The sequence below is a fragment of the Aquila chrysaetos genome, chromosome 17 (genome assembly GCF_900496995.4).
Source record: "Aquila chrysaetos chrysaetos chromosome 17, bAquChr1.4, whole genome shotgun sequence".
In the NCBI taxonomy this organism is placed as follows: Eukaryota; Metazoa; Chordata; class Aves; order Accipitriformes; family Accipitridae; genus Aquila; species Aquila chrysaetos.
This window is the reverse complement of record NC_044020.1, coordinates 14,030,121-14,042,910: the sequence shown is the minus strand read 5'-3', so window position 1 is coordinate 14,042,910 and position 12,790 is coordinate 14,030,121. Positions and strand designations below refer to the sequence as shown.

At 50.6% G+C, this 12,790-nt stretch overlaps 1 protein-coding gene across 3 annotated transcripts in view; it reads right to left on the bottom strand.

Annotated features, from left to right (window-relative positions):
* Positions 1-12,790, bottom strand: part of LOC115352598 (cat eye syndrome critical region protein 2) — a 105,286-nt gene that overhangs the window by 8,296 nt on the left and 84,200 nt on the right. For all 3 annotated transcript variants that reach the window (XR_003927193.2, XM_030041021.2, XM_030041022.2), the window contains 9 exons: positions 9,572-9,701; positions 9,247-9,284; positions 9,053-9,144; positions 8,641-8,767; positions 6,818-7,248; positions 5,561-5,689; positions 4,613-5,435; positions 1,168-2,575; positions 205-310 (listed from right to left, as the gene is read on the bottom strand). Coding sequence is in view for 2 of the 3 variants with exons in the window: in XM_030041021.2 (XP_029896881.1) it covers positions 205-310; positions 1,168-2,575; positions 4,613-5,435; positions 5,561-5,689; positions 6,818-7,248; positions 8,641-8,767; positions 9,053-9,144; positions 9,247-9,284; positions 9,572-9,701 (3,284 nt within the window). In the remaining variant the exon portion in view is untranslated. The remainder of the gene's footprint in view (positions 1-204; positions 311-1,167; positions 2,576-4,612; positions 5,436-5,560; positions 5,690-6,817; positions 7,249-8,640; positions 8,768-9,052; positions 9,145-9,246; positions 9,285-9,571; positions 9,702-12,790) is intronic.

Sequence of the window (12,790 nt, the reverse complement as noted above, 5' to 3'; positions counted from 1 at the left end):
CAGTTCAAAGCTAGCACTGCTGGTCCACCTAGGTTACATTTTACAGTCAGCTAAGACATAGAGACATCCCCAACTCCTCTGCATAGCAGTAGTTCATTTCCCAGCTTCCTCCAGTGCTTCCCCTCTCATCAAATACTTTACTCCTTTAACCAGTGGGAAGGGAAAGACTCGCATTTCAACTCTGCTCTCTTTAGCAGCCCTTACTTGATCCAGAGGCAACGCTGATGGTTTTTGTGACGTCAAATCTTCCCGGGACATGGTTGCTGTAGGCATCTTCGGGAAGGGAACTTGAGCCTGATGCATTTGCATTCTGGAGCCAGGTTGAATGGAGAGAGTTTTAGCACATGAACACCAAGAGCAAATCCCGTCTACTTTGTTGAATGCATACATACAACATTCGCATACAAGCATGCATCTCGTGTGTTCTTCTTTCTGGCTTCCCCCCAAAACACAACCTTTAATCCATGCCACTCCCCCAATGGCTTAGTTGTAAGCCAAGCTCCCTGAATGCTAGAAGGAGCACTGTCATGCTGGGACTATGACAAAACAGTAACAGTTGAAGCACATTTATAAAATCTGAACAGGGAATTTTTGGAGTAGCAGAATTTTCCACTCAGGAATAAAATGTGATATGCACAGTCTCAATGAGAAGTACTTTTCTGTGAGGGAAATCTGAGACAGAGACAAAGGGACGAAGGGCAAAGTCAGAGGAGGGGAAAAGGGGGCAACATTGAAGTAAAGGAGTTCATAACAAGAGGCTAATTTCCACTTTAGTTAGCTACTCTGCCTCACTATGAGAAAGTTGCAATAAAATTCTTGCAAAGAAAATGGCAAAAGTCCATTTGATTAAGAGATGCACAGCCCTGGATGACACATTAACAAAACACTATCAGATAAAACAAAGCACTGGTGTGGGGATGGATGGGACAGGCTAACAGGTCTCCATCATAACGATTGCTACTTGTTTTAAGGAGCTGCAATGAGACTTTCACTCCAGCTTAGGAGACCTCTTACTCCAAGGGCCTAAGAGTCACCTGATAGCCTTCCAACTTCGATTGCCATCTCCTCTGACTTCAAGCCATATCCTTTCAAGGATATCCAACACTCATCATCACCCAGGCATCATCCCCCTCCCGCCTTGCCTTCTCGTAGAAAACATGGTCTTACCCCGAGGGTCTATACAAGTCCTGGGGTGGCACCCCCATGCCACCTCCACTGCCTCTCTGCTCCATCAGCAAGGCCTGAAAGTGACCTACGTTCTCCTCTCGGCAGCGGTACAGGGGTCCCTCCTGAGAGAGGCCGTTGGCCTGGCCGGAGGCCGGATGATGAGACAGGTGAGCATTCATGGGTGATCCGTACGTCCTGGGCTGGAAATGACTGGCGGGATGGCGGGATGCGTAAGGAGAGCCAGTCTGCAGCATCACCCCGTGGGGAGGGAAAGCCGACGGGCCAAATCCCATCCCCGAACCCAGGTGCGGTGGGGGGGCTCCATAGAGGAACTCCCCCGCTGCCACCGAGCTTTGCCTCTTCGTGGCCGCGTTGTGGTTGTCCAAATCAAGAAACTCTTTGGGACTCTCCGGTCTTTCCTGGGACTCCTCGGACTTCTCGTCCTCAGGCCCCAGATCCTGCGCGTCGCTCGGAGAAACCTCTTTGGCACTCGCTACGTCCATGCGGTTGGGAGAGGCCAGGGCGGCGCTCAGTGCCTCGCAGCCCTGCAAGCCGCCGGCGGACCCCCGGTCCGGGAAGGGGGGTCTGGCCAGGGGCGGGTGGGCGGCGGGGTGCCCGCTGGGGCTGGCCTGGGGGTGGAGAGGCCTCTGCCAGTCCGAGTAGCCCTGCGGACAGGCGTAGTAGGGCGGTCGCTGGTAGTGGTGGTAGGAAGGCTGAGGCTGCGGCTGGTAGGGGTAGGGCATGCCCTGGGGGGGGCGATACCGGGGGAAGACGCCGGGGTGGGTGCCGCTCGGCTGGAAGCCCCGCGGGGGAAAATGCTGGGGGTGGGAGGCGGGAGGAGGCGGCTTCCCCCCCATCACAGGGCCGAACCCCTGCAGGCCGGGGTTGATGTGGTACCGCCCGGCCGAATTCGGGTATTCCAGACCAGGCATGTAGAGAGGGTGGAACTGGTTGGGGGCAGCCCCCATGGAGCCGGCGTCCACGCCGGGGAGGCCGGTGCCCTGCCCCATGCAAGGCACAGCCGCTTCGGGGAGAGCCTTCCCGCCGCCACAGAGGGGCTTCTCCAGCAGGCTGGCGGCAAGCCCCTTCCCCTCGGCGCCAGCTGCCGGCCCCTCGCCTGCCGCCCCGTTCTCAGGCAGGGGACCCCCTCTCTCGGGGGCAGGCATCAGGTCCCTCACGCAGCCCGGGCCGCCGGCGTAGCTGCTCTCTGCCGGCCACGCGCCTTTGCCCTGCCCTGCCTTCAGGTCGCCCTTCACACCGGAGCCGTCCCCCTCCCCGTCCGGGGGCAAGGCGCGCCTGGTGCACTCCATGGGCAGCGGGGGCTTGGGATGAGGTAGGAGTTTGGCGTAGGCCCCCTCAGGAATGCCGATGCACTGAGCCTTCTCGTCGACCCCTGCCGGTGGCTCCACTGGAACGAGAGGGGAAAAAAGTCACATGTCGGTCTAAATTTGGAAATCGGTCCTCCCCGCCCAACACATACGCACGCCTACTCACGCTCACTCAAAGCACACGTGCCAAGGAGTAATTCCTGCCAGCTTAACCAGGTCTACCGAAGTAGCCTTTCAGCATCTTCTGCTGCTGCTGACCCAGAGTTGCTGGGCAGCTCTGCCTGACAGGTCCCTAACATCTGGATGGAAAAAGTACCCCACTTTTGTGCAAATAGAAGAGAAAAAGAAGTGACTTTCTAAAGCCATGAAGGTCCTTCCATTGTAAGTACTCACTCTTCTGTGGGGCTGCAGCCACCCACACCCATCACACAGTCTTCCCTTCAGAGACCTTTAGCAATTCTGGAGTGCATTTTTACAAAGTTGGGTGACTTTCAGTAGCTGCTGCTTTTAAAAGAGCCCTTTTAAAAATTACTCATGAGATTGCGCCTCTCTTGGAAATATGCCACACGTGGACTGAACCCTCAAGATACAGCACACTGTAGTTTGCAAGCCACTGATAAGTCATACCTCCACTGGAGTAACACTGCACGCCTGGGTTTGGTCTGACACATGGGTGCGCAGAGGCTGCCTAATGGAGAGGCAGAGTTGGGAAATACCACAGTGGGGTCCACATGATAGCAAGATAAGAAGTCAGGGTAATGGCAGCCTGATTTCAGGCTGTGTTGCCCTTTCTGGTCCACAAACCCCACTTGCCCACATCTTGGGCAGAAGCACTACCACACACCAAGATGCTGTGAAGCCGATCACAGCCATATTTTAACCAACTGTGATTTGGAGATGCGGCTACTCTGCCCTGCAATCACTCAACATCCTCCCCTAGTCTCTGTTCTATATCCAGCACAGTTAAACGATGATGACTTTTAAGCAATGGCACACAAGGAAAGAGTTTCCTCTTAGTGCAAGGCACACGAGGGATCGATAAAAGATGCAAGGGTTTTGATCTCTAGTTTACCAGCTAGAATTAATGAAAAAAAAATTTTTTTTTTTGATCTCTGGGGTTTTTTGATCTCTACTTTAGGTTTGTTTTATTTTTAAGGGTTTTTTTTGATCTCTAGTTTACCAGCTAGAATGAATGAAATTCAACTAGAAAGAAACTTGTGACGGCACACATGACACGCTGCCATCCCACCTGGATTGACACGGCTGCTCAGGGGCTTTCAGGCAGTCCTGTTGTGTGAAGATTTTGAGAGCTCACAAGGCACGTGTGCATTTCAGAGGAGAAGCCATACTGACATATACTCAAAGGAGTATATTTAAACCAGTTATTCACATAACGTCTTCTTTCCTTACCTAACTCTGTGCAGATCCAATTTTTATATTAACTCCAAGTAAGCTCTAGAAGCATCACAGCCTATGCTTTGCATTTGCACCCCATGGCAAACTGATAACTTGCAGGTATAGCTGGGACAGAGGGGACCTCTGGCAGGCTACAGTGAAACAAAACAATCTTAAAAAAATCTAAGCGATGGCTGGAGTAGAAAATATATTCCAATTTAGATTAAAAAAAATAAAAAGGTATGTGTAAAAACTGTGTGCCCCACAACTGTTTTATCAAGATTTTAATTATTTTCTAGGAAAAAAACCCTGCTTTTGTTGCTGAGCCTCAGCCACTGCTTAAAATTGGCTCTGGTGAGCCTGAAGGTCAGGGCGTATTTTCCACTTCTCTAGTGGCAAAAATCCAAATAAAGCCACATTTGCAGAGATAGATTTTGTGCATCTGCGTGACAGTTAAGGTTTGGGCCCCTACAAGTTTGGAGCCCAAGAGCAACAAAGCCGCCCTAGGGGTGCTCCTGCTCCCTCCCCACAGGCGCACACCAGCGGGCGGGGGGTCTGCCCCGGCACGGGAAATGGCGGTGCTGTGCAGCGGGCGGGAGGGATGCCTGGCAGGAAGCAAAGGGGAGGCAGGCAGGGGGATGCAGGTAACAGATGCAGGCAGGGAAGGTCAAATGCTACAGGCAGGGGCTGCTGCCTTGGCGGGCGGGTTCTCGAGGCGTTACCTTGGTTGCTCTCCGGCTCCATGGTCTGACTGGTGGGATCCTGCGAGCTCCCGTTCCCCACGACGGGTTTCGGAGGCTGCATGCCGGCGGCAGAGGCAGCGTGAGCCAGCTGGGGAAAGGGTCCAGGGAGGTGCGGCGGGGGCGGCTGGCGAGGGTGGTAAGGCACACCCGGCGGGCACACGCGGGAGGACAGCTGCTGCATGGCGATCATCTCTGGGCTATCCATCATGGAGTCCCCGCCCTGGCACCCTCTTTGAACCTGAGGCGGTCCCCCAAACAGAGTGGCCGGTGTCTGCGGCATCCTCTGGCCGGCGGCTTTCCCGGGCGGTCTGATATACCCTGAGGGAGGCACCCCGTGAGGTAGGAAATTTGATTGCTCGGTCCACTGGCTGGGAGGCAGCGGCGCCCTCATGGCCCGGGGGTCCATCATATGCCCCAGGGCGCGGGGCTGGAGCGAGGGCCCCGGCCCCATGGGCGCCTTCTCCTCCGGCCCCACGGCACCCTGGCTGCCAGGGCCGTGGCTGCCGTTCCACAGGGCTGGGTGCGTGCGGTTCAGGTACTTGTAGGGCCGGTACATGTGCCCCGGGGGGACCTCCGAGCCCTCCGGCGGCCTCATGGGGGGCCCGTTGTGCCTCGGGGGGAGGAAGCCCTGCTGGAACTGGGCCGGCGGGTAGACGGTGTCGGGCGGGGGGCCGCTCACGCGCCCCAGCTGCAGGGCGCCCGGCCGGGGGCTGAGGCCAGCGATGTGGGTCGGTCCTGCACACGCCTGCTTCTCCGGGGCAGCCAGCCTGTGCCCGCGGTGCTCGCTCAGTCCGACGGCCGGCTGGGGAGGACGGGGAGAGAGAGAGAGAGAGGCAGGGTGGGTCTCGGTGAGAGCCGTCACACCGAGGAGCGGTGGAGACCCGCGGGTCCCGAGGTGCTGAATCCCTTGGCTGCAGCGTTTCTTACCTGCATGGCAAAGTGCTGGTGCTGCTGGACCGGGTCTCCGGGGTGGGGCTCAGGCACTCGCGGCGAGCCGTACAGTTTCGTGGGATCCGATCCACGCAGGGGACCAAACGTTCCTGGCACGGCTGGTCTCTGGGGGACGAGGCGGGGTGTGGGAGGGAGAAATAAAACAATCTGTGAAGCGCAGAAAAGCAGTAGAGCTGCTGCAGGTGAGGGGAAGCCAAGGCTGGAGGAACCACACAGATGAGCAGATGGGCCTTTTGGAGATACCACGAAAAACCTGCAGTCTCTTTCCTACGAGGTGACACAGCTCCCCTGCCAAAGCAGCTCTCTCACACCCCAGCCATGCGTCCCCGTGCTTAAGGTTGCAATACACTCACTTGCCACCCAACTACTTGGGAGCAAGCAAAAAGACTGGAGGGGGCAGTGGTTCACTCCAAGGAGAGGAGCAGACCACAAGAGTATGCAAAGTAGGATGATGGCGGAATGTGCTGAGTTTCCTTCAAAATACTTGTTGCCTCCAGCTCTCCTACTGCATCCTACTATCTGCATCACAAGAATTGCTCTAAAAATTTTGTTTGATCTCTAGCTAACAGGGCAAGGGATAGCCTGGATCTCAGAGCAGCAGCTGATACACCACACCACAAGACATCATTGGTTAAAATGGAAAAGGCAGTGAAGGATTGGTGAGGAACAGCCCAGAGGGGAGGCAGAACAGGTGGCATTCAGAGAAGAAATGTTGGGCTAAAGAGAGGTCACTGCTGCAGTCCAGGGTGGCCTTGTGTTTGATTTTGTTTACTGCTTTTATAAATACTCAAGGCACGAATGCAGTAGTACACAGATGGCACAAAGTTACCAGGCATCTGTAAACAATTGAGACAAAAGAAGACCGGCTTGTTCAGCATCATAAACTGGAGATTAAAGAGGAAACGTGACTGCTTTCCATGCACAACGGGGTAACTGTTCAAGGAAAGAAGAGAACTGGGGGAGCCAGAGCTGGTGCAAGCCCACATGGGGGCATGCCAGCCATGGGAAACATTAGGAGACTGTTCCCAGCTAGTGTGGCAAAGACTGAAACTGCACCAGTTTAAATCTAAGGGCTGAAAAGTTTCAGCCGTAGAAAGCATAGCCCTAACCCTTAATCTCTGGGAAGAGGTTCTTGCCATGCAGTAGGGATTTCACAGTAGAGAGATTCATTCCCCTTTACCTCCCTCCCTCCTCAGGCCTGATGGGTGAAGAACAGCAGAAACTGCTCCTTACCATCTGGCTGGGATGTGGCACAGGGCTGGGCATGCCGCCGTACTGCAGAGAGCGAGGGAAACCTCGTCCATTGGAAGGCCCCACTTCTCGAGGAGGCTGCATTGGGTTGCCACTTGGATCCTCTGCAGAGGACGAGGAGAAGGAGGAAGAGGAAGAGGAGGAAGAAGCAGGAGCCCTGGAAGTAGCTCGATATGGTGGAGGTTTTCCTCCATTTTCCAGGCGTTGCTGCCTCTTGCCTGGTCCATCTGGGTCTCGCGACCGAGTCCAAACACTGCCTGTGCTGGAGCGGCCAGTCCGCCGGCTCCTCTTCTCTCGTCTCCCGTCTTCTCTGATCCAAAACTCCTCATCTGTGTCTCCATCTTCCCCAGGGAAGTGCTTCATCATTGCTCGGTGGAAACACCTCTCTAAGTTGTAAGCCATCTTGGTGTATTCTGTAGTCAAAAAAACCAAACAACATCAGGGACAGGGCCTTATAGAGAGAAACAATTAAGCAACATCGACTTTCCCCATCAGATAACTCATCTCCCCTCCACAAAGTTTCTTTGAGGAAGACGTGTTTCTAACTAGTCAACTTTGGTTTATGTTCTTAAACTCCATAAGCAACGCAGCATCAGATTTGTTCAGTAACCCCACCAGAGGACAGGCACAGAGACATGACAAAGTACCATTAGCGGCACAGCCTGCAGAGTCAGCATTAACTCAGTGTTCCAGCATAGTGCCAAGAATTACATTACGAGAAGCACCACCTCTGCTCGCAGAGATGTGTGACCTGCAGAGTTAGCCAGCAGAGTGCTGAGAGAAGAAATGTGAACTTCCAGCAATGATATTTGATTACATTCAGAGGCTTTTCTTGGACTCATTCAAATCTCTGCTGCATGCTACAAGACAGAGGAAAAATCAGCAAACATATTTATCCATGTACAGTTTCTAAAGCACTTGCTGACCCTGACACGAAAGCTACTGCCAACACCAGTGTCCCCATTGCATCATTTCCACAGTACAATTCTGCTCAGAGGGGATCCTACTTTTCATTGGAGTGGATAGGAAGGAAAAGACATGTGAGAGGTGTTAATGACAAGGGCTTGAAGCAAATGACTTTCCAGTTGTTTCCACTAAACTAACCCTGAAGTTTCTGGGGAAACAGAGCTCTCTCAGTGGCAGTGCAGGAATGCTTTTACTTGGGGCCCACAGCGACAAGCTGGGCAGCTCTATTTTCCCTTTCAAGGCTGTGCTGGTGAGACACAGTCTGCAGTGATGACCCACCATACGGGAAGTGATTTCTTACCTAAGCAACACGTAGAATTTTAACTGGCATGGCAGTTAAACCCAGGGTTTCCCATTTGCAGACTCATGTTGTTCATTCAATAGCCAAGGAACCTACATTTTCCATCCAAAGGACTACAAGCCTGGTTCATTCCTCACTTTTCTGTGCTACTCAAACGCTGGGAGCTAACCAGACTCCAATGCTTTTCAAAGTCTGCGTTAGATATTATGAGAAAAAGGGGCACACACACACAAGCATACGAAGGAATGAGCTCAGAAACAAACAGACTTTCTTCTCTTTGTATGTTCTACCTTCACCATCTACCAACATGGGAGTCCCTTGGTATGCCATGCCCCAATTCAGCATGACCAAATTGTGCCAAAAACCTCACTAAAGCCCCAGGCCATATTAATCAGGAGCATCTACTCTTTCGTCCACCCTCCCAAAAATACCCTGAAAGAGAATAAGCACAAACCAAGTACTGGTGAGTGGGAAAAGATCACTGCTTGCTTTGACTGAGCACTGCAAATATATGAACTTAGCATCTTACTGCTCTTACCACTGCCTTCACCATTGTACTTAAGACAGTTCCTGAACATGGTCTTCATATCGCCCACAAATTCTTCCTTGGTGCAGTACTGACCTCCATTCAACTTCTTCTCCATGCTAGAGATGTCCATGGGGGCCTGAAACACAACAAAACATCCCCTCAGTTACAGCAAGCATAGTGGGGTTTACAAAGTTGCATAGCTAGCTTCCTCACAGAGAGGGGATGGGGAGTGGAGGCTGCTTTCCTGAGAGGCAGCACCTCATCTTTGGTTTCCTTGACTTGTAAGGCTAGAAGGGACTACTGGAGTCATGCAGTTTGACTGTGAGGGTAACACAGGCCACAAAACTTCAAAACACTTCCAAAAAACTGCATCCCAGTCAACAAAGTGCATCAGTCAAGATGGCTAGACCACTTCCCATACCTTAATGATCTGGTAGTAGTTGGGAGCATACGATTCATCAACGGGCTCCAAGAAGGGCCAAGAGTCCTTGTGAGCCTTTACCACATCTAGAACTGGCAGTAGCAAAAGAAAGGTGAATGGTTACACACACACACCCAGAGGAGTATTTTGCTTTGAGCAAGTCATGCAAAGGGGAAAGCTGGGGCAGGACTAACCTTTGTACATGGCTGTGAACTCATCGTCCAGTTCAAAGCTGTAATGGGAAGCGCAACAGTAAATATGCAGACTGAGGACACGTAAGACATGCTCTCGTACTTCATCTTCCCTTCTACTCCCCACACTGTGCCATAATGCTGACAAATAGGCCTTATCACAAACACTCCTCTAGCATGGACCAAATCCAGATGCTTCTCAGCTTATTCCTCACTGTTCTCCAACCTCAATCCTCCCTCCTCATTCCTGTGAATGATCACACTCCTCTCCTTCTCGTACTCACTACCTCAATGCACTCGTATGCTGCATGCCCAGTTGCATACTCACAGATCCTTGGTCCTTCGCTCTTCCCTAGTAGGGGAACTGGGATCCAAGTGGGAAAGCTCAGGGGGGAGCTCCTTCCCCTGTGCCAGCAGCCAGGCCCGCTCTTCACGAAGCTTCCTCCTCCTGGCCCGTTCTGCAGTGGGGAGGGAAGAGAGGTGAAAAACCATTCAGCACTCCTTGTCAACAACATCTTGCAGGGAAAATGAAGGCAGGTCCTGCATCTCTCAAGAACTCCACTGAAACGTTCTTGTTCTTTCAGCAAAAGCAGCAACAGCACAGGAGCAGAGGAGGTGAGAATACAGCGCACCATCAACACACCTCTTCACTTTCCCTTGAATTTACAATCATTGATTTTGAAGCATTACTGTGATACAGATGCTACCCTAGGCGGCTTCCAGACAAATTTGTGACCATGGTGTGTTCAATGCACAGACCTAGGCATAGATCAGCACTATGGAAAGAGCTGGCTTGTTAAGTTACCATCCTTCAGATGCCTCACCTCAGCCGGGTGAACTCGAGGCAGCTGGTTTTGCACTGAAATGGATGAAGAGCAGTGCTGAGGGAAGGGTGAAGTTCTACCAGCTGAGTGGCACTGAGTAACTGGGGTCATTAATATCTTCCACCACCATGGCTAGCTTTGGGAAGATTGTTCAGGTAGGCCTTCATGGCCAGCAGCCAGAGCGAGCAAGCTGCCACACAGGAGGGCCACTGGGACAGCTTTGGTTTAAGAGGTGAGAGACAGGAAGAAGCAACGCTGGTAACATAACCTGTGGTTTGCAACCAGACAGCTGGCTAACAGATTGCTTCATAATAGAAAGTTTATGGGCTCTTATGAACCTCATTTCCTTTTTCTTATAGGAAATGTGAATTCATTTGACTTACTAAACACCTGCGGTTGTACCAACTTTCTGTAGGAGAAGAATTCTGTGAAAGTAGTGTTCAAGGAGAGACGTTATAGGAGTAAGACCCCCAGAAAACAGGCCACATCAGGGAACACCCTGAGTGAAAGAAAGATGGGGGAGACTTGGCTAACACCTTCTAGTAGAGGCTCCATCTTTGGAAAACGCCAAAGACTCAAGAAGCACCAGCTCTGTTGGAAAAGTATTAATTTACTGTCTTACTCTGTCAGTCAAAACCAAACTCGGGATGGGGGTTGAGGGCACAAGAAAACTAGGAATAGCTACAAGGTGGGTATTTCCAGGGGCGTCCATGGCCAGATATGTCAAAGACTGGTAAAAGAAAGTCCAAGTTTCCTGTTAGAAGACTCTGGGTAGCACTGAAGTTGGGAAGATAGGACTTGCATCTTAGATGCCCTACAGAATCTAACAGCATCTATTATAACATTTAATGATGAGAAGTCCAACATCAAATTGCAGTTAACAGAGATTATCTGAGTCTGTCCAAGCACAGTTCAGTACTTAATGCTTCTTCTGTAAAATTAGCACCACTTAGATGACATCGTAATGGATGCCCAAGTGAGAAAGCTGAGTAAAACACGAGGCGATGATTTGGGCAGCAAAAGGAAAATCTCATGGCAACAGCAGCCAAGAGGTAAGGTGATGTAGATTTTAGAAATCCATCAAGGCCTGCCAAGGATCTGACCTGGTAAACTGACAGGAATCAAGGGAGCCCTGGTACCAGACTGGAGCTCATTCAGGATTAATGGCGGGTCCCTCTGCCACAGCAAGTGATTAATAAAGGATGTTAAAGATCACTAGCAGAGCTCGTTGTCATGCTCTTGGCCTGGGTTGAGTCCTACCCAGCAGCTTTCAAAATCTCACCAATGCCCTAAAATGGATCTCAAACAGCTAGGAAGTCATATGTGCGAGAGAGAATGTTGGAGCAGCATCTGGGAAGAGAACTGGGAAACTCTAACCTGCTGTTGTGGTAGAAATCTAGAAAGCTGCTTTAACTCATAAATTCAGGTAAGTACAGATGGGCCCAGCAGGACGCTCGCTACCTGGGGCATGTGTTGGAGTGGGAGGAAGTGAAATGCCAGACTGGAAACAGGAACGTGATCTAAAAACAGGCATACAGTCCAAAACCGAGAAGCAGGTGAAGTGCTGATGAAGTTCATCAGAGAGCAGATATTTCACCCTGTGTTTCACATCACCCCCCTACAGAAGACCTTACAAAATTAATGTTAAATCCCAAACACACTGCAAAATACATTAAAATCTTTGTTACCCTAAAATCTCTGTTGATGGATGTCCAGTTTTAACAAGTCTGAACCAAGCAAAATGAATTACTTAATTTTCAAATCACTTTCTGTCCATCATAAGAATTGTCATGAAAGTAAATGCTAATGGAGGGTGTGCTTGTCAATAAGGAAAGATGGTTAAGAAGCCAAAGTTTCACCTCAATAGCTGCCTTTTCTAGGGATGAAAAATACTGCAGTGATTTAACTGAACAAGTCAGCCATTTAAACAACCTTTCCAAACAGCTTTTGCACCAGCTTAAAAGGAGACTTCTCCTAAACTGACTAACAGCCTAAACTGACTAGGGATAGGTTTAAACTAAACTGAAAGAAACTGCACAAACCAAAATAAAAGCATCTCTGCCAAGAAAAGCATGAATGTATGCTAAATTGGCTTAAAACAGTTTACTGCCCAATCCAATGCCAGTTTCTTTGAGTGGCTCTGGTGCCTTTGCATCAGATGATGTAGTGATTGCATTTACCCAGAAAAGGAGATGGCTTATACCAAAACAAGACCTTTTTGCAGATACAGTTATCTTTGCAGCTATTCTGAAATTTCAAGATTAATTTTGTCTATACAGATGGAGAATTAAAGCACAGAGAATATGCAATTTGCCAAGGTGAAACAGATATCTGTGGCAGATATGGAAGCTGGATGAATCACAGTTTAAAGCACCGGATTAGCTAGGACTGGTAACCAGGAATATATGAAGGCCAAGCAAGTAATTGGATTTTCTAAAGGTTAGAAAAGTAAGCAGGTAAAAGAAACTATTCTTAGATAACATCTGGTCTGCTACCAAACATCTGGTAGCAGACTGTTTAATCTTGGAAAGTTTACAAGGTTTGCATGAACTTAATCTTTTTTCCTTTTCTGATTCTTTATCCCCTTAAGGATTCACGATACTGATACCGCCACACATTACCACCACAGTTTTCTGAAGATGGTCAGCCTTTCCCTGGAACTGCAACAGCCCAGCCAGCCACTGCGGGAAAAGCAGCAGATAAAGGAATCCTCGTAAGGGATG